Source organism: Amphibalanus amphitrite, unplaced genomic scaffold (genome assembly GCF_019059575.1).
Source record: "Amphibalanus amphitrite isolate SeventyFive unplaced genomic scaffold, NRLGWU_Aamphi_draft 001602F_arrow, whole genome shotgun sequence".
Taxonomy (NCBI): domain Eukaryota; kingdom Metazoa; phylum Arthropoda; class Thecostraca; order Balanomorpha; family Balanidae; genus Amphibalanus; species Amphibalanus amphitrite.
The window spans coordinates 96899-118704 of NW_024883095.1; the positions used below are offsets into that span (position 1 = coordinate 96899).

The 21806-nt window shown below is 53.0% G+C and overlaps 1 protein-coding gene across 2 annotated transcripts in view; it reads left to right on the top strand.

Moving 5' to 3' along the window:
* Positions 1-19218, top strand: part of LOC122374092 (mitochondrial glycine transporter-like) — a 41934-nt gene extending 22716 nt beyond the window's left edge. For both annotated transcript variants that reach the window (XM_043352634.1, XM_043352635.1), the window contains exons 5-7: positions 6473-6615; positions 7009-7210; positions 17790-19218. In XM_043352634.1, the coding sequence (XP_043208569.1) occupies positions 6473-6615; positions 7009-7210; positions 17790-17900 (456 nt within the window). In that variant the 3' untranslated portion in view covers positions 17901-19218. The remainder of the gene's footprint in view (positions 1-6472; positions 6616-7008; positions 7211-17789) is intronic.
* Positions 19219-21806: the final 2588 nt, after the last annotated feature.

The following is a 21806-nucleotide window of genomic DNA, read 5'->3' on the forward strand; positions in this document are numbered from 1 at the left end:
TGAACCGCATCACAGTGCCTGACCGGTACCCACTACCACATCTCCATGACTTCACTGCCTGCCTCGCTGGGACATCAATCTACTCTCGGCTCGACCTCGTCAGGGCCTTCAACCAGATACCGATGGCCCCAGAAGACATCGCCAAGACAGCGATCACAACGCCCTTCGGCGCCTTCGAGTTCCTCCGTATGCCGTACGGTCTCCGGAACTGCGCTCAGACCTTCCAAAGGTTCATGGATCACATCCTCCGTGGCCTGGACTTCGCCTTCGTCTATGTGGACGACATCCTCATCGCCAGCAGCAGCATCTCGGAACACCTGTCACACCTCCGAGAGGTCTTCAGCCGTCTTTCCCGCAACGGTGTGCTCCTCAACCCATCGAAGTGCGCCTTCGGCATGGAAAGCATCTCCTACCTCGGCCACCAGATCTCCAGCGGGGGCATCACTCCTCTCGACGATCGAGTCAGCGCGATCAAGAACTTCGACCGTCCAGAGTCAAAGAAGAGCCTCAAGAAGTTCCTGGGGATGATCAACTTCTATCACCGCTTCATCCCACACGCTGCTGCTCTTCTGGCACCTCTCCACGGCCTGACTGCCGCAGACGACCGAGCTGCTTCAGTCACGTGGACCCCAGAGGCAGACGCCGCCTTCTCTGCAGCCAAAGCCGCCCTCGCTGACGTCACCCAGCTCGCTCATCCCGTCAAAGATGCAGCTCTGAGCCTCAGCACTGACGCCAGCAGCACGGCAGCCGGCGCCGTGCTCCACCAGCGAGTTGGTGGTTCTCTTCAGCCTCTCGCCTTCTTCTCGCGCAAGTTCACGCCCACCCAACGCCGCTACAGCACCTTTGGACGGGAATTGCTCGCCATGTACCTCGCCGTGCGACATTTCCTGCCCTATCTGGAAGGACGCGACTTCGAGATCCTCACGGACCACAAGCCGCTCGTCTTTGCTCTCAAGGCCAACGGCAACGCCAACCATTCTCTCCGTGAACAACGTCACATGGACCTGATTCTGCAGCACACCAGCAAGATCGGACATGTTCCTGGACACCTCAACCCGGTAGCTGACGCCATCTCACGGATCAGCTCAGTTTCTGCGCCAGCTTCTGCCGCAGCTACACCTTCACCCGGCCTTCTGAGCTTGGCCGACATCGCCCTACACCAAGCCAACGATCCTGACCTGCCGAAGCTGCAACAATCCTCATCTCTGATCATCCGTGACTTCCCAGTCCCTGATCATCCGCATCTACGTCTCTGGTGCGAACGTTCCGTTCGCTTAAACTGCTGTATTGTTTGGACAACTGCATTGGCTATGTGTATATTTAAAACCATATGTATTCGTTTATTACATTCGATGTTCTCGCCAACATGTGTGCAATACTAGATAACTAAGTTCGTATGTAAAATTATATATGTCTCGATTTTGTGGCGAAATACAAGAGATATCTGTATCTTACAGTGTTTCTACTGGCTACACCAGCCAGATTGGTGACCCCGCGTTCTACGCACCATGGGATCGCTATCCCCTCGTGTTCCCTGGCACACCGACACTGGCCTGCACCCTGAGCTATCTCCTCCAGCTCTCTTTGTGTAGGAAGGAAGTGGCGGATGGTGTGTCTCCACGAGGATCCTTCTTTTGTGCTGTGTGGAACTGGATAACGCCGACTACTACAGCTGCACTACGGACCAGCTACTTCATCGGCTCATCTTACCGAACGGCTACCTCTGCAGCTGCACCGCAGCACCTGCCGATCGCCGGATCGCCGTCGCCGCCACCGATCTTCCCGACCATTGCTCTCGGCAGCCATGGACCAGAAGACCCAGCCTGCCGGCGCCGGTGCAGCCGCCGGAGCCGGTGCAGCCGCCGGCGCCGGTGCAGCCGCCGCCGCCGCCTCGCATGCCGCTGCTGCTGCTGCTGCCGCTGCCGCCCAACCGGACTACCTCCGCGTGGCGACCGCGCCACGCAGCCACGTCGCGCCGCCGCGCTTCTTCGAGGAGGACCCCGTGATCTGGCTCGTCCAGCTCGACCTCTTCTTCTCTCAGGCAGCTGTGGACGATGAGCTCAGCCGCTTCCGGATCGCCGCTACTCTCCTTCCTGGCCACCTCCTGCGCGACTTCACCGACATCCTCCGCAACCCTCCTCTAGACCGACCTTACAGCATCCTTTCCGACGCCATCCGTCAGCGGTTCGGCAAATCAGTCGAACAGCGTCTTCGCTGCCTGCTCTCTGGCCAACAACTCGGCGACAGGCGTCCTTCCCAATTCCTTCGGCATCTCCTGGACCTTGCTGAAGCTGAAGGCTCACAAGATTCCCCGCTCATCCGTCAGATCTTCCTCAATGCTCTTCCGCCTCGGACTCAGCCCTTCCTCCAGTGCCTGCCGCCTGGGACGGACCTTGCGACCATCGCTAGCACTGCCGACCGACTCCTGGAGCTTCCGCAGCAGTCGGACGTCGCTGCACCTACCTCAGGCCTTCTCGCCGCGGTATCGACTTCTGCGCCTGCTGCAGCCTCACCTGCTGCTCCTGCAGGACCCTTCCACCTCCAAGACCTGATGAGCCAGCTGCTGACTGGTATCACGGCCCTCACAACATCAGTCGCCACACTGGTGGACGAGACGCGCCGCCGAGAGAGGTCTGCATCCCGTGCCCCCGGCCGCGCTCGCCACCGTCCACCACGCGACCTGTCTGCTGCTGCCCGGTCACCCAGCCCTGCAACCAACACATCTACCGGCGCTGGTGCTTCCTTCTGCTGGTACCACCACAAGTTCGGTACCAACGCGCGCTCATGCCAGTCACCGTGCTCGTGGTCTACAACCGCAACTCAGACCTCGGGAAACCAGCAGTAGGACAGGTGACACAGACGTCTGCACCTGCCCTGCTCAACTCTGACGTCCCTCCAGCCAGCGGCCTTCTGAGACTCAAGGACAACAACACTGGCATCACCTTCCTCATCGACACTGGAGCCGAGTACAGTGTTCTTCCAGCGACACCCACCGATCGTGCTCGCGGAACCAACGGTCTGGATCTGCAAGCAGCCAACAACAGCAGCATCCAGACCTATGGTCAGCGCATGCTCACGCTTTCTCTCGGCCTCAGAAGAGATTTCAACTGGATCTTCATCATCGCGGACGTCTCCCATCCTCTCCTAGGAGCCGACTTCCTCTCCTCGTATGATCTCCTCGTCGACACCAAGAGAGGCCGTCTCATCGACCACCTAACTGAGTTGTCTTCACCTGCTTCCCACTCTTCAGTGCCATCCACCGGACTGACAGCCGTCGTCGGAACCGACAACCCAGCATTCCTTACCCTCCTTCGAGAATTCCCCAGCCTCACCCAGCCGTCACATCATCCGGAGCCACAGCACTCAGTCCGACATCACATCGAGACTACCGGCCCTCCGGTCTTCTGCCGCCCACGCCGTCTGGATCCAGCTCGACTCGCCACTGCCAAGGCAGAGTTCCAGCGCCTTCTCAGTCTCGGAGTCATCCGACCCAGCAGCAGTCGGTATGCATCACCGCTGCACATGGTGCCCAAGTCGTCTGGAGATTGGAGACCCTGTGGTGATTACCGTGCACTGAACCGCATCACAGTGCCTGACCGGTACCCGCTACCACATCTCCACGACTTCACTGCCTGCCTCGCTGGGACATCGATCTACTCTCGGCTCGACCTCGTCCGGGCCTTCAACCAGATACCGATGGCCCCAGAAGACATCGCCAAGACAGCGATCACAACGCCCTTCGGCGCCTTCGAGTTCCTCCGTATGCCGTACGGTCTCCGGAACTGCGCTCAGACCTTCCAAAGGTTCATGGATCACATCCTCCGTGGCCTGGACTTCGCCTTCGTCTATGTAGACGACATCCTCATCGCCAGCAATACAAGAGATATCTGTATCTTACAGTGTTTCTACTGGCTACACCAGCCAGACTCCTCAGAAGTATGTTGAGTGAGCATGCCCTGTGAGCATTGCTCGCGTGCGGTGGGGTGACCGTTATCGGGCTGGGTGGCCTGTCCCCTGGGTGGGCTCAGAGTCCCGGTGGAGCACCAGGGCGGCCGTCCAGATCAATGTCTCCCCCTAATTCCTATCATCCATCCGGCTCTGAAATGGTCTCGCTAGACCGAAAGGGCGTTTTATCACAAAACAAACAATGCGCGCTGCGAAGTCAGGCCTCAACGGGATAGGAGCCGTGGTCAATGACTATTGACTTATAACCGACAGATCTCTCAAGGGACGAGTTGCAGTGCTTGTTGATGAATGGTTGTGTTTATTTGAAATATCGCCTAAGAAAACTGGATCAACTGGTTGTGAGTGATATGTAACTATAATATTATAATAAGTAAGTAACTATGTATAACTATTTATAACAATAGTCGGTCGGAAGACTGTCCTCGAAAGCTAGGCCGGTTTTGTTTGGAACGTATTTCCTTTGCTGCGTTGAATGTATGTAGAGCTTTACATGACCCTTATGTTCGTATATGTATTTCAATTCACTCATTTGTTCTTCCTGTTGAATATCGCATTCATTATTCTGCATGTGTGGGCTAGCTAGTCATACCGTTTTCTCGTCCGACCACCACGACCCAGCCTCGTGCACGCCGTTCAACTGTTGTGTGCACGTGTGCACCCCGTGCACCGGCCGTGCAGTCCGTTCCCCTTCTGTGATTCGTACCCGTTGACCTAGTGCGGCCTCTCCTATCCGCCTGGGGTTGGGTGCGGCCGTCTATTGCGCAGCGAGAGAAACCGGCGGGCTTGGTGTAATATGGTGACATTACGGCGGGGCTGTGTTATAAACGGGAGCGCTAACGTAGATGCGTATTTCTACTTGTATTTTAGTGCAAAAGCATTTAATTGCTAAGAACAAGTAAGTGGTGCTCGCTATTTCGACGCAAGACGAGTTTTACATTCGCTACTTCAAAATGTGTTTTTTTTCTGTAGGTAGCTTGTGTGTAGCTTTTCATGAAGTCTGTGTAGCGCTGTCTCCACCGACTGGTATTTCTGCTTTGGCAAGATGCCAGCAGAGAGGAGGGAGGGGACGGGCCAGGTGGCGAGACCTGGGAGAGGGGGGAGGGGGTAATCGGGAGCGTGCGGAGGCGGCGGCTGACAACAGTAGAGTGGAAAAATTCGGATGGAAATGTTGCTGGAAGGTTAGGTCGATGCATCACGCATGCAACATTGATGACTGTTTATAATTGGGTGGACTGAGGCTGATCAACTACGCAGTTTCATCGTCTGGCAACAGTACAATGGAAAAATTCGAAAGGGTGGTTGCTATAACTGGTTAACTGTCAGCTGGAAATACGTTGTAGCTCGGATGGCCAATGGTGATTGGTTTATAAACATCACCTACATGAATTGCCAGTTATCTGCTGCTTATCTCGATTTATTTCATCGCAGTGTAAAATCCCCGGCGTGGTCGAACGGGGTTATGCATGATGTCACAGTTCTGATGACAAATGACCCCATAATCCTTGCTGATGAACCCCAGTAATCCCCAAGTTCTGACTTCTGATGACCATTTGTTGTTATTGATAACTGCAATTGTAGTTCCCTACCAATGTGTGTTGTATTTACCTAATGACTGCGTCCTGTTGGCTTTGCTACTGCTGTTTATCTTTGAAGAAACACTGCCAGACGCCCTGTTATTATCCCGTTTGACCTGAACTGCTTGTCATCATTAGTTGGCAGGAGTCCTTAGAGGTTATTTTAGTAGTGCACCCGTGAGCCGTGACCCCCAGCCGCGTAGTTCGATTGGGTCATTCACTCGTGTCGTCCTATGTCCCTCTTGACCTTTTGTCCCTTTGTCCTCTACTATTTACACCAATGTTTTTTCATGCGCCGATGATAATGTGTGTTGTGCGCATCGTCACTATTAAAAATCGTGGTCAGGGCTATCCCCCTCCCAAAAAAGGTGGTCAGTGCTATCTCACGTTTGGAGCACCATTCCCTAATCGATACGGATGACTAGCTAGAGTCCTGTGTCGCCTGTCTTTGTTCCTGGACCCTAGCCACCCTGGATCCTGCCACCCCGAGCGCCCGACTGGAATATCTCGGTGTCAACCCGGTGACACCGACCTCGAAGATATCTGGTCGAAATGGACCAGGGTCCAGGGGCCTCTGAGCTCTCCACGACACTTTCTGATCTTTGGCCACGGGGACGGTCAGGTTTACCAGTTCCCTGAGGTACCCCATCATTCCGGTTCTCCCAAAGGCAGCCTCCTGACCTCTATGTGACTGTAGTTTTATGTGATACTTGGAGTCTGAAGAGTCTTCCTGACACCTTGGCCCCAAAGCCCCTTTATAGACCCGCCTTTATAAGCACTGCTGTCTCATGATGACCCCTGGCAGTTGCTGTCCTCTCAGTAACCCCTTTCTGTCCCCCTCTGTCCATCTCTCTCCCCTCCGCCCCTCTCTGATCCCCTCTCTCCCCTTTGCCCCTCTCTGAGACTCTGACCCCCTCTCCCCCTCCCCATAGAGCGGCATCTACGACTACCGCGGCGTGGCCCAGGCCCTGCAGCTCATCTACCGCACCGAGGGTCACCGCGGCCTGACGCGCGGCCTGCTGCCCACCCTGCTCCGGGACGTGCCCTTCTCCAGCTTCTACTTCATGTTCTACAGGTGCGCCAACGGCATCGTCACCCAGTCACACTTGTCACGTTTGTCAGTCACAGTCACCCTTGGCTGTGGCTGGTGGGCTGCGAAGGCGGTGCGGTATGGGAAAGGCACATTAATGTGTGGTTGACGAAATGGGGCTAACTTGGGATCCTTAACATTATGAAGGTCAGTGATGGCTTGAATTGCCAGAAGGAGAAATAATAGGTTAGGCAAAATCCTGGTTATCTTGAGCTGACTTACCCGATGTGTTTGATATTGCTTGCATTTGTTTACATCAAGCTTTTCCCTCGTTCCTCCAACGAGCGTTGTTGGGCCTGCCATTTCCCTCGTTTCGTTCCAGTTCACCTAGGCTTATCTTGCCTCTCCTTCCTCTAACCCACCCCCTCTCCCCCTCAGCCAAGCGCGGGGCGCCCTGCCCACCGAGGTGACCTCGGGTCAATGGGGTGACCTGGCCACCTTCTGCTGCGGCCTGGTCTCCGGCCTTGGGGCCTCTGTCGTCACCCAGCCTGCCGATGTGGTCAAGACAAGGGTTCAACTCACCGCGCTGGCCGCCGGCGGCTCGGGCTCTCTGACCAACGCCATCGGACTTATCTACCAGGTGAGAGGGGAGTGAGTGAGTGAGTGAGTGAGTGAGTGAGTGAGTGAGTGAGTGGTGAGTGAGTGAGTGAGTGAGTGAGTGAGTGAGTGAGTGAGTGAGTGAGTGAGTGAGTGAAGAATGAAAGTAGTTGCGATGTTGTTTGGAAGAAAGTCGCCAGCCTGTCGATTATACAAGCCAAGTCACTCCTACTTCAGCGATTAAGGGTTTTCATTCAACACTGGAATAAGGTAACAGAGGTCTAAGGACACAGTCTACTCTCCTGTCGACGCTATGACCCAAGGCTGTCCTGAAACTCCTGAAGAAACCAGCTGAACAGGTTTGCGCTCACTGCTGAACATGACCGAGGTATTGAGGCTGAGCCTCGGGTGCTGGTTTAAAAATAGACGCGTCTCTGGCGGCCGTCTGATCTGCAAGGCCGGGTCACTGCTGCGGAGAGGCTGCCAATTTGGCAGGTGGTGGGCTGTCATCTGTCATCCGGACAGGTGACAGTCAGTTGGTGTTAGACTGTCGAGCGGTCGAGTGGTCGAGACTTGTCAGCTGACTGTTTGAGATGATCAGCTGACTGTTGTCACGAGCTAGCTTAGATGGTGAACACGGGTGTGCGTGTGGTCATCTGAAAAGGTTGATCCTACGTGAGGTTTGTTGCTCATGGCTGGTCCTTTGGCTGGATTGTTGGCAGTTGCGCTCCTCGATGTTTGATCGTCAACTTCACGTCTCCGTTCGCTGCATGGAAATGACGAACCAGAACTTCAGACAGTATTCATTCGGTCCCGCCGTTACCCCATGTCGAAAGCCTCTGGCTGGCCCTAACCTGTACGTTGCATATCGTAAATGACAGTTGATAACTCCACACATAGACTCTCTCCGGACCTTCCAGCCCTTCTGTGGACTCTGGCCGTTCATGTGTCAGTCCATGCCCTTCTGATGACACCCAGCCCAGTAGCGGGGAGGCGATGGACTGACACTGCGGGCTGGTTCAGTTTGGACTGTGGACTGCGACCAGGGTCCGGTCTGGTGCTATGTGATTGGTGACTGGTGACTGCCCCTGGAGAGTCTCACGGATGGTGACGTCAATGAATAGTGCTGGTTCAAAGGCAGATGTCGAGTTGAAAACGAGGTAGGACTCACGTGCATACATGGGGTGGCATTGCAGGGCTCACGTGACTCTACACTCTACAGTCTACATAGGTACATACTGTACAATTAGTTGGCAAATACTGCTAAATGCATGTGGCTTATGGTTATGAATGAAGGAATACCATGCTATTGGTTCTTTCATCCTTGTTATGGTGAATGGTCGTCGTTTGGTGCCTTCTTCCTATTCTACATACGAGTAATGTAAGGCGTAAGCGCTTTCAACGATTGATGAAGCCGAATGACGCCTTTGCGTTCCTTTGGTAGGTAGAACATAGACATTTATTCCGAAACGATTTGTGGGTATTTGAATTTCGTGTTTCTGTCTAGTTGAGTACTGGACGACGCCCATGCTGGCATGAACTTCAACTTCACGTCGCTTGATCGAACAAAGAGCAGATTACGTGCTAACGATTCTTCCACTGTTTGTCGTATGTACTTGGCACTTAGCACCACCTGATTTCGAAACAACCTCCCGGGGGGGGGGGGCAGACAGCTCCCGCCCACACCCCCGCGGCGGTCGCGTAGCAACAGCCAGTAGCTGGGCTGGCTGGGCCTGTTCGACAGCTGAGGGGGGGGGGGGGTCTGTTGCTACCCAGAGCGCCTGTGCCCGCGTGCGGCCAGACAGAGCTGACGGTTTTAACCGACAACGAACCCGGAACTGATCAGTGAGTTGGGTTAGAACTTTGAGATAAGGCGTGTATTATAATGAAAACTTACTAACTAAACTGATTTAGGAACAAGGATGCGGCCGGGGAAGTGGGCTTTTTTTTGCATAAAGGTTTTGTAACTTCAAGATCAGTTTTGCAATAGGCGCTATTTTTCAAAGAGGCGATGCTATAGTTACGTTTTTCTCAATCTCCTTTCTCTCCCCTCCCCCTATACCGCCACCCTGCCCTCTACCCTCGTTATTGTAGCGTTGACCCGTCGTCTGACCCCGTTCCCCAGCTTTGTTTAGCTAAATTTAGTCTATCCCAGGCCGTCCCGACAGAAGGGGCGTGTCCGTCTGTTTGTCCGTCTGTGGCCTGTTTTTGGCCAGTCCACTGTCGCTGACCTGGTTCATATTCTGGCGGAATCTGGCCCTCAAAGCATACTCGGTCTCACGTCATTGATGTTGATGAGCTCATCTGACGTTACCGTTCTCCTTATGATGTGAGGTTACATATGTCGTGAGGTCTTGGTTGCGGTTTCTGACGCGAAACCGTCGTGCTCTGGTTATTCGGACCGGTGGTGTTTGGATGAAATAATAAATTTAGCCCCTGCGGTCAGGCCAGTGACCCGCCTTGGTTAGCTGCGATGTTGGCAATCTCAGCCTTTGTGTTGCAACGGTTGGTATATTTTAACTCAGGCCCGCCAGCCCAGGCCGTCTTTTTTTGTCGGTGTATGTGGCTAAAATAAAAGATGCAACTGCGCTCGTCTGTAAGTTGTTTCGTTCATGTGTTTACGGCAGTGGACTGTAGCATTTGAAGGGCCGGTCGGCTTTCAGTTCCACTCGTTATAGTACTCGTGACCGCTCTTCGGAGACCAGCACTGTTTGGATTTAATTCGAGACGAATTGGCTTCCTCGAATCGCTATTCTCTGGAGGAAGTTGACATTGGGGCTCTAAGGGGTGGACTGGAATACATACACATAGACATCAAACACTACCCTTGGTGCTCTGGAAGATTCTGATGGTTTAGATGTAACGGGTACGCGACTCCCGCGCAATTTTTAGCTTTCGTTTGAGAATCTGTTAGACCTTGAAGGGGACGAGACGTTTCGGTTTGATAGATGTCAATGAGCTCACCAGTATATGTAGGGTGTTCTTTGTCACTGGATGCCTCCATCTAACTAGGCTGACTGTGAGCAGTAATCTGTCGGCGGACACATTACAAATTTAGGTACGGATTTAAATTCACTTCTGTCATAGGAATCGCTATGTAGAGCACTGCAAGTCTCGGAATACTACGGTGCCCTAAAATAGCGACTGTTGAATGGCATAAAACTATTTTTATAAAAAAGAGATTCGATCTACAGTCTAGACTTATAAAACAGTGAAGCATAGTGTGAGGGGTGTGGTTCTGAAAAGAGCTTTTCCTCCCGCAGTGGATGTCCATGTCACTCGTCTCTTCGCTCTCCCTCTGGCACCTCTGTGTGACCTTTAGGTGACCCCGCCGGCACCTCTGTTTCACCCCGTGCTGACCCCGTGACACCGTCTGTCCTGCGAGGCAGTTGCACTGTGTCGGCGTGTCGCCTGTCTCAGCTGCCCTTCCCCCGCCCCGCCCCGCCCCGCCCCGCCTGTCGTCTGTCTCCCCGGAGCCAGGCCCCTGTTCTCTTCCCATTATAGTGACCGAATGGGGCCGCGACAGCCGGTAAAAACAGCAAGACCTTGACCTCGTTTCGGCAGCCTGGTTACCGCTGAACAGGGACCGCGGATTCAAATTCTCGTAGGGTGTGCAAGATGTGGCGATTGGGCCCCCATCTCACGCCGGGCCCCTTCCAAAAAGTCAGCGCCGCCAGTGCTCCGGAATAAGCCGGTTCTAAGGAAGCGGGACGGGAAAACCTTCAAAATTGACGGTCATAAGATGACTGAGCGAGCATCTTACGGTCAGGAGATGCATTAGCAGAGTAAATGCACATGCATGCATGCAACGTGATCCAAATCGATCTCCGATTTTCCTAAACAGGCCCCTAAAGGCTTACAGTGGCCTTCAAGGGCCCCTACGGGCCTCAGAGAGCCCTTTTGCACAGTTGATGTTGGTACACTTCTTTTTATCATGGATTACATGAATTAGTTTAAAAATAAAACACGGCCGGCGGGATGTTTGGGCCCATCGATTTGGCCCCTATGACCTATGGGGGTCTGGCCTCCGGCCCCCTTAGCTTCCCCATTGCTCTACGGCCCACACGCTGGCTTTGGGGCCCCATAAAGGCCGCACGCCAGCTCCTGAGACCCAACGCCGGCAATTCTAAGGGTCACCGGCGCACCGCACACGGTCTTTGAAGGTCCCATAACGGCCTCTGGAATACCTCATGTACATAGAAATATGGATGCCCACGCCGCTTCTTGGGCCCCCACACCGGGCTCTTTGACACCGTTCGCCGGCTCCATGGGGTACCTACCAACTACCACCAAGCAAGCTCGCCTGGAGGTCCCCCACCGTCTCTTGGCGCCCGAGTAGCCTCGATGCCTGAATAGGGCCCCGAGACATCGACATTGGCCAAAAAGCGTTCGTGTAGGCCCTCAGAAACTGGTGTGAGCCCTGAGATTACTGTGTGGGCTACTCAGGCACTTCTGTCGGGTCATCATGCATCGATTTGGGTCCGAGCTAGCAAGGGTTATCAGAAGCATCCTTTAGCCCTGCGACTTCAGATGTTGGTGTGAGATCCTAAAAAAGAAAGTGAGGGCACTCCGGGGCTTGCAAAGGGCTTTTCCTCGGAGGTCAGCCTTGGCCGAACGGCGTTCCTCAAACTGGTGTAGGGCGCTGAGATTACTGAATGTGACTCTCGAGTATTGGCATGGGGCCCTCAACTATCAGCACGGAGCCCTCAGGAGCCGGTAAGGGCTCCTCTGCGGCATGCATAAGCCATCCTATCTCAGATGCCGGTGTGAGATCCTAAACAAGAGCTGAGTGCACTTAAAAACCTGCGTAGGGCCCTCAGAGATCAGCTTTGACCAGACGGCGGTCGTGGACGCCCTTAGAAACTGACGTAGGGGCCGCCTCAGTCGGTCGGCCCTCTCACATCAGCCTGGGGATCTCAGGAATCGGCCTGGGGCCCTCAAGAGCCGGTTAGGGTCCTCGGAAAGTGGCATTATACCCTGAGATAGCTGTGTAAGGCCCTCGCGTAACGGCTAGGGGCCCTCGGGCATCGGCCTGCGCCCCCGGGCATTGGCCAGAGGTCCTTGGATATCGGTCTGGGGCCCCTCAAGAGCCGGTGAGGGCCTTCAGAAACTGGTATGGGGCCCTGAGATAACTCTGTGGGCTTTCAGGTGCTGATGCAGGACCCTTAGGCATCGGCCCCAAGAGGGGTTAAGGAGGGCAGGGGGCAAGGGGCCCTCAAGAGCCGGTTAGGGCCCTCAGAAACTGGCGTGGATCCCTGAGCTAGCCATGTAGGTACTCAGACACCGGCGTGGGACCTTTAGACATCGACTTGGGGCCTTCGGGCATCGGCCTGGGCCAGTGGCGCGGGAACCGGGGGGGGGGGCTAGCGGGGGCCGAGCCCCCCAGCTTTTCGGCTGGGGGGGGGGGCTCGTAATGTATTTACTATTTGAGCCCCCCCCCCAGCTGGAGGAATCGAAATCGGAAATCTACCAACATAATTTCATAGAGTCATACATAGGCGTGGGAACCGGGGGAGGGGGCAGTGGGGGAAGCTTGCTCCCACAACTCTGCGGCCGTGGGGGCGGTGCCCCACAACTTTTCATGAGGCCAGGAACCGTTGGGCAGCTTGTCATTCCCAAATTAGGGGTTGTGGGTCACACACAAAGGAAGAAAGCATGTAAGTGAAAAATCCACCTCTTTCACTGGCTCGGCACTCATTTGACAGATTAAAACCTTTACTCCAGGTTGTCAAAACGGTAGTTTCTTCACTCAGCTCAGCTCTTTTTTTTGTTGAAAAGGCCAAAGTCTGAAAAATAAGTGGCCTAAAACCGGTGAGAAAACTAGATTTGGGGGTACCCTAGGTTGATCTCTATTATGATTCAGCCCCCCAGTCTGGAAGAAGTTCCCGCGCCACTGGCCTGGGCCCTCAAGAGCCGGTGGGAGCGCTAAAAAAATGGCGTGGGTGGGGTTCTGAGATAACTCCTGAGATAACACTAGAACCTGTTCACGCCTTCAGGCACCGGTGCGGGACCATCAGGCTCGCGCTGGGGCCCTCGAGAATCGGCTTGGGACACTCAAGCGCCAGGGCCGCATGGGCCCCCACAACGAACTGTGGGTGTGCAAAAATAGGTGTTTGCACACCCTCAGGATTTTCAGGGTGTGCAATTGCACACCCTGCCCCCCGGAATCCGCGGTCCCTGCCGCTGAAAGAGCCGTGGTCGATCGACGGGTTCTCTTGGAAGCTGTAGCGTGCAATTAGTGGCTATTGCTAGGGAACTGATGCTGAGGTTATGGATTGATTATGTATTGTTGATGTAAAGTTGATGTCCGCTTTCCGAGCTCGTAAATCTTGGAAACTTTCGGCTCCGGCCTCCGAGCTCTCCCGGGCCCGTAGGCGGAGCCAGCCCTGCCGGCCGGCTGCAGCTATTGGACGGTGGAGAGGCCCTGTGTGACGTCATATACTGATCGTGTGACGTCACCACGTGGCACCACCGAGCGAGCGGACGGGTGGCAGGAACGGCAGAGGCGCATCCAGGCACTAGATCCGGGGAGGTCACTAGGACGGAGCCCGTCTTCGCTAAATAACTGAATTAAAAGTGAGTCCTGTTTTGATCCTTTGGAGGGGTGTGACCTCTACGCTCGTCCGGGGTCCTATGTCGGGCCAGAGGTCGCTTTTTTACCGTTGATGAAAACCCGGCCTTGTCAGCGTATCTGTCTCTGTTATTCATCTGCTTTATGTCTGTAACCAGGCCTTATGATGTTTACGCGTTATACGGCCTCAACACGTCCTGTGGCCTGGACGGAAGGGCCGTGGTATGAGAGACATATGTCAGTTGTTAATGTAGGGAGACCGCCATTGACGCAAGTAACGGTCACGCGCAGACAAAGGTCAAGAAGTGGGGGTCACGCGTGCGTCGTTTGGGGAGGGGTATTGACTATTGGCGTGGTCTGATCGTGGCGTGATGGAAAGTCATAGTATCGCGAACGACTGTTTGTCGGCGACCTTGTTCCTGGACTGGGTCACATCACATTATATGTTGATAATACCGCTTTCGTCGAGTGGTTGGGGACAACGATTTTTCGTTACAGAATCGCATTCTCATGCGCACAGTATGATGAGATGCTGCAACATTGAGCATTCGCTTTGATCATTCTATTTGACGGCAGTTTTGTGTGATTCACTGAGCTGCTCTCCCTCGCAACACTAGTGGTCGGTGCGTTGTAAACAAGAATTTCTGAAGCCAATGACCCACCTTGTTGTTGGCCCGTGCCCGCATATTGCTCAATCCAGCTGTGTTCGTGACCTCTTCAGCGAAAACAACACCTCGCGGGCAATTCCGCCAAGTCAGCCTTCTTTTGAGGATAAGGCGCTCCTCGCCTGTTCTGGGACCAAGCCAAGACAAACGGTGCGAAGTTGTGGCTACCTTTCAGTATTCACACGTGTGGTGCAACCGATTACCCAGTACCACCGCGATGCAACGGTCGTTCAGGTGTTGATCTCATGACGTCATGAACCCGAATCTGGATCTGGAACGGGATGCCGGATGGCGATGAACATGATGTTTGTTGGTGCCAATCCGGCCAAAACTGCTCTGGCTTAGGGGCATGATTTTAACCGGGAAGCTGAGAACGGTTCCCCATAAGTCGTGAACTCAGGCTACAAAGGAAGGGAGAACCTGAAGGAAAAGCAATCAAATATGAAACTTGGAGTCACTTGCGGGGTTCCGCGTTGATCGTCCTCCAGGCCACTCGAACTTAACACGACTAAGTTGAACTCTGGAATTATTGATCGTCCAGTCATCGTTGGTTGTTCGGGCTGCTGAGATTGAGGCCTGGGAGGCTTGCTGCAGATTGCGGAAGGTGTCTTTTATTTGTAATCATGTCTTTTATTTGCCCTACCCTAGTCGTGTTTCGATGAGGCGGCTGGTTGCGCAGGAAAAACAAGACATCGTTTATGCGACTTGCCACCGTATATTGCGGGGCACGTTCTTCCTGTTTCGCTCAGGGCTACCAGCTCTTTCCTGCAATACTCTGTGCAGTCTCTTTGCAAGGATGGCTCTTAATCAAAACAGCCAACTAGCTACCTCAGGCTCGAACACAGCTTGTAACCTCACTCCGAATAGTGACCTACACGAGCCCCCGGGCGCTCCGAGGCCAGAACTGTCTCGGTCGAGTGCACCTACACCTAACCGGCTCGAGGCGGTTCAAACTGGACACAACTGCGCCACGGATCAGCCGGGGATGACGCTGGCCCCTAAGGTCGGGTGTGTCCTGGGTGGAGCACATGACAGCCCAAACGCTCGTGCCAGTCCAAGGGTCTATAGTTAATGGCAAAACATGTTTTGTATTTCTTAGGAATATCATTTTGCAATTTCGGGGGTACGGTTCTGTCGGTTCTGCCTCCTGCTTTGTGCTCATTTACTCTCCAGGTTTTCATTAATTACCTCATTGATCGGCCTCTTTTCATGACGATTGACGAACTAATGGCCCCCGGTAGCACTTAATTACTTCCCATCCTTGTCCTGTTTCCCGGTGAGATCGATCAGTGGCCAGACGCACTAGGTCAGCTGGGAGCACTTCTGCACTTGCCGCACATTTAGAAGAATCTTAGGTGAATGGATGCATCATCACTGTTGAGCACCCTTCACTGAGGACACGTGCACTTTGAGGGACTGGCGTTGGAGCCTCTTGCCGTGGTAAAAATAGCGGACAGGAGTCGGTCTCGGCTCCTGTCCGCTCGGTCTCTGCGGGGGCGAACGTTCCTTGGTGCCATTCCAGCTCTGTCCAGCGCCAGAACAGGGGCAGGGAGCGTTGACCTGACCTGGTGCCTGTGTAGTTGGGACGATGATTGATCAAGATGCAAAGATCCTTCGGAGTTACCACTGTGATAAACGGAATAGGTGCAAAAAGCCGGCTCTGGATCAGACGCTGTCTCTCTGGGGAGTGAGATTGAATGGTGCAGAACACATAGGCCTGGTTGCGGAAACTAGGTTGAAACTCGAGTTAGAATACGTCCGTAAGCGCTGCAACTCCATCCTGATCCTTCTTCAACAGAAGTGCTTCATTTCCTTTCGTACCAAACAACTTCGTAAGGGCGACACCGCTTTACTCTCAAGCAGTTGGTTACACTTACACCGCACTGTTCAGTGCTTTTTACATTCTGGTACATTTGGCGGAGCGAGCCCTTAGCAACTAAAATAAGCAGTATAAGTCGTTTACACTCAGCTGCAGCTTAGCGCAACTGCTTTGCTCCAAGAAAACTGTTCCGTTGCCTCTGCAAAGCGTCTGCCACTTGGGAGACGTTGCAGATACGGCTGGCGAGGGGCCCTGTGGGACCCTTGTCTCTGTTTATGGTGACCCTTTTACATTGCGGAGGGACTGTATGAATTCCGACCACACCAGTTCCGTGCTCCCCACGACTTCTCCACCATTACTCTAGTGCTGCTTGGGTGTCCTGTTTTTATTTTCTGGAAACTCTGAAATCACGAGTTGAGCACACCCGTCACAAAGGCGACTTCTCGAAAGGTCATTGGTTTCCTAACCTAAACACGGCCCAAGTTTCTCGGGCTGCGCCAGGCTGAGGCGCAATAAGAAGTTCCAGATAACCGGACGGAAGGCTGTTTCGACGTAGCTGGAGCTGACGTTGAATCCATTCCAGATTTAACCGGGAGAAGGTGGCTGACCATCGTCCACGAGATGATGGTGACACTTTCCTTTGAGTTGCACTTTCGTCGCATACCTATGCTGCATATTGCATAATCCGAACACGTCGCGTCCTGCCTGTATTTCGTTGCGCTTTCTTTCGCGGGATGGTTGATCCTCTAGAGCGCCTACGTCTCTGTAGAATCGGGAGTGAACGCATGAGTTGCAGCCTGTGGACGAGATCGTCACGGCGTGAAGCCAACACATCAAGGGGCGCTCACACAGGTTTACAGGTCACGCGCTGTGCCAGGACTCTCGTTGTCACTCGTCCGACACATGGTGCTGGCGACCCGCCAAGGACACATGGCGCAGAATGGTGCGTGGTTGGACACGAGCTGTTCATGTGTCACGTGTGGTATCACGTGTCGTGGCGCAGATAATTTCTCTCGAAACTTCCACCTCAGTCATGCGGGTAGTTGGGTCCTGCACTGCAACCGCATAAGTTTTCATGTTAGACATCAACATTTGACGTCAAATGATGTGGCCTGACGTCAGCATGGTGGCCTGATTGGTAAATGGTTAACGTCACGTATACCAATTGCAGACCGTCACATGCTGGCGTCGCTCCTTTTAGCCGCAGCAATTGGTTTCGAATTTCGACAGCTCCTTGCGTTATATAGTGTATGCTCGTAAAGCGTAATGTTTTACAGTAAACTTTGACGTCTTTGGATATTTATAGGGTGATCTTTTCGTAAGTTGTGGACCGGCAGATTCTGGTTCGTAAAAGGTTCCAGAAGCACCACATGTGACTCTCTTGGCAATGTGGAAACTAAATATTTTCAGCGTCTGCGCCACATTGCCACATCGCATTGCCACACTGACTTGAGCGTATGGTTAGGCCATTCTTAGTCGTTGTATCTTTTGCTCGTTGCAATGTCTGTTGGTAAAAGCTCTTCATTATGAACCGCCCGCTGACCCGTCGTCTTTCCTGTCTTCCCAGGAGGGCGGATCGCGTGCCTTCTTTTACGGGCTGGCGCCGCGCGTGCTGCGACGTACCTTCATGGCAGCCATGGCCTGGACGGTGTACGAGCGCGTCTCCAAGACCTTCTGAGCGGCCGGACCCCCGCGAGGTCAACTGGCCGGCGGAGACACGTCCAACCAACCGAACCGTCAATTCCTACAGGCTTTCACGGTGACATCCAATGAGATTACTCGTCTCTGGGAGTCTTAGCTGAGACGACCAATGAGAGGCGCCGGGTCAAGGTCACCTCCGGACGCCGGCCAATCAAAACGGGTGGGGCACGTGCAACAACCAATCGCGTAGTCGGCCAGGCGGGCGAGTAGCCAATGGGATTTCGGCGATCCTGAGCTTCAGCCAATCAAAGCCCGCTTTGTCCTGAGAAGGGACTGAGGAAGCTGAGCTCTAAAGAAAAGCTGCTGGAAGAGAACCGGAACGGGAAGCTGTCTAGAAGCCTCCAACGACGGCCCGAGAGAAGGTGCAGCGTGCGGGCATCGTCCCTTCAGTGAAGTGCTGGATCCAGGACAGGCCACGGAAGGACGGTACGTGGAGTGGAAGCATGCGGCTGGACCGAACGGTAGAGTGCGGTGGAGAGTGGACTAGAGTGAACGGCAGTGCAGTGGAGTGCGGGGACTATCATGGCAGTCGCTCTACCGAAGCCGGTAGAGCTGAACGATCGCTGCTGCCTCCCTAAACCTGCAGAAACAGACAGTGACGAGCCGGAAGACGGCGTTCGTAAAGTGCTGTGAAGGAGATTGAGGGAATGGGACTGGAGCAGTGGCAATACGCGGACTCGCTGGGTGCCGCGCTGTTTTTTTTTTTTCGTGTACGGTTTGGTTCTGTCGGAATGCGCTATGTTCCGGCTTTTCCTTGCTTGTGTTACGTGCGCCCGCGCTGTCGGTACTTAATCACCGAAGGTGTGGATCTGTGAAGGAGGCGACGGGCGTAAGCCGCGATTCTTGCAACGGCAGGTAGGTATTCCCTGCATTGCGAACAGCGAGAATGAGCGGCCTGTCCCCTGCGGTTGAAGTGTGTGTTTGCGAGGATTCCGGGCGAATGCGTCAGCCAGAAATTTGACCCATCTTACGCTGAAATGCATCTTTCAATGATTTTTGCATTTGCTGACCTTCCTCATTTGAGAAAAGTACAAAATATGTCCAGTTCGGCCGGGATCCTACGTAGCGCTAATGTTAATCCAAGACGGCGGCGGCGGCGGCCCGCAAAGCTGTAGTTGTGTATCTGGCCGCTTGAGGGCAGCACGTTGCGCTCGCCGCCCCTTCTGCTGTGTTTAGCTACCCAGCCATGAGGAGGAGGCGAAAGGACAGGCTCGTCACTGGCGATGGCCCGGCGGGGACTGATGCCCGCCCGCGGTTTTACTCTGCTGTAGAGTCAATACACTGGTTCTACAGTGCTTGTTGTATGCGGGGTAGCCGGTTGAATTTATTTACTTTTATTCATTTAGGCGACATACACTCTCATCGTATCTATTTAGTCTTATATATGTTGCAGGCACTTTAGAAAATCAGTCATTTTGTAAAATGCCTAGGCATTTTACAAAAAGACGGCTGTTTGAAAAATGACTGAACACAACCAGGTTTTTTCAAAATGGCTAGCCATTTTACAAAATGACCAGGCATTTTGCAAAATGCCTGACCAGCATGGAACGTAGATCCCACTACAGATACTATGGCCAACAGTTTTTGGACGTCTTCCTATACACTAGAGGTACGTGTTCAGCCTGTAGCTGATCGATTTGAAGCTCTGTGATGACGACAATGCTGAGTAACGACCAGGTTGAGTTGCAGACTCGGCTGTAGCATAGGAGCATTGTTTAGTTAACGCTGTAAAAACTCCCAAGTACATCAACGCCGTTCACGTTCTGCCTGAAACTAGACCTAACAAAACCAGCCGGAGACCGGCCCTATGTAATAGGCAGGCCCGGTTCATGTACAATTACATGTAAACGAATGAGTGTAGTCTTTGTTTGATTGTGTCTTTGTTTGACAGCTTTGAGTACCTACTTGCATGGTCCCAGTTAAAAATATCAAGCTCCACATCGGGAGAATCATCAGGTCGCTTGGCGTAGGACGAGAGCGTTGGTTTCAGAAGACACTAACGCCTAAGTGTGTGGGATCGAATCCTCGCGACCTCTAATGGTTTTACAGATACAGGCCGGCATAGGGCCAGTCGTTTGTTGACGCTCCAGATCGATCATTTTAAATCCAGCAGCGTCGCTGACGTGGGGGTTGGAAATGTCGCGGGCCTGCACTTCTCAAAATAGAGGTAGGTATGGACTTCCCACTGCTGGACTCCTCTGGTCATAATGCTGGACTCCTCGGTCCACCTACACGCTACCAAAACGTATATAATTAGGTACTCGTATCTACAACACGCTGCTCAGTCATTTTGTAAAATGGCTAGGTATTTTGCAAGAGTCAGTCATTTTGTAAAATGCCTAGGCTTTTTGCAAAAAGCCTGGAAAATCAGGCATTTTGCAAAATGCCTAGGCATTTTACAAAATGACTGATTTTCTAAAGTGCCTGCAACATATAGACGACATCCACTATCATAGTAGCTATTCAGTCGAGAACTCGAGACATGACCTTAAATGGACATAACAAAGATATAAATTCAATGCTCGCCGGCCGAGATCGGGCGCCGCCCTCACCCACTCAGACCCTCTGGCGCTTTTTTGCGATTGCTCGGAACACGCTAATAAAAGGAAGGGGTGAATGTTCGCACACTTGAGCTATGATTCAAGCCGGATCTTGTGAAACCAATTGCATTTTCAGATCAGGCCATTAAGGCACTGACTAGTGACTAGTGATGTCAATTACAGAAAATCGGAATACCGATACCAACCCAAATACCAACCAAAACCATGGGGAAATACCGAAACCAAACCAACTTGGAAACATGAGGGAAATACTAACTTTTTACCAATTTTTCAGCCTCTTATACACTAGTGAGGGCTCATGTTACCAACAAAATACCAAACACATTAGGATTTAAATACCAAATACCAAGTTGGTATCGGTTTGATATCGGTATATACCAAAAAGTTGGTATCCGATTGACATCTCTTGTACTGACCTGAAATCAGCACCTTAAGTTGATCTCACCCAAACAAAAAGTATACCTATAATTCGGTGCCCCTGAGTATGAAGAACACGATGGTGCCAAAAACGCGGCACTGCGGCAATTTATGGCCTATATATCCACCTTTAATCAAACCAGTGCCTGGGAACCTTGACCTGACCGAGGTTCCGGTTGATTTGAGACCTTAACCCTCGCATGTGTAGGGGGGGTCGGATGGACCCCCCCCATGGTTTTTCGCGAATAACTCGCGTAAAAAGCGTCCGACCGCAACGAAACTTTCGGTACCCTCGCATTGATCAATTTTACACCTACCCTGAAAATTTCATGGCCCTGACCCAAATGACCTTTGACCTGTGACCTCTTTTCCGAGACCATGTTTGGCCGGAATCGCGATTTCGCGTATGTCGGCTCGCATTAGCCGCGCGTTTGCAAGCTTTTCGTGGTTTCAAACGTTCAAACATGTGATTTGTTGTTGCTCCCATACATTAGGGTGGGTGTCAAGGTCACCTAAAGGTCAGGTCAGGTCATTGACCTTTGGTGACCTCGGGTGACCTCAGTTCACTTTTTCGAGTTTTACATGTTTCTAGGCTAGTTTTTGGAGCTGAATTCGAATTTAGCAACCATTTGAACATTTACGAAGTAGTTTTGGTGACTTCGTAACATGTTACGAAGCTGTCAGAGGCGGTTGACACGTACTACGAATACCCGTCACGACGCCTACTGGTTGACCTGACCTGACCTGACCCGACCTGGTCTAAATGCTTAAAGACATCATCTGTGATCAAAACTAACACGATATTCGTGATCAGCACCCCGAAAAAAACTCTTAGCAGCCACACTTTACGACTTTCTAACAGGTCCGATTTTCCCGACTTTGGGTCATTGACCTGACCTGGAAGG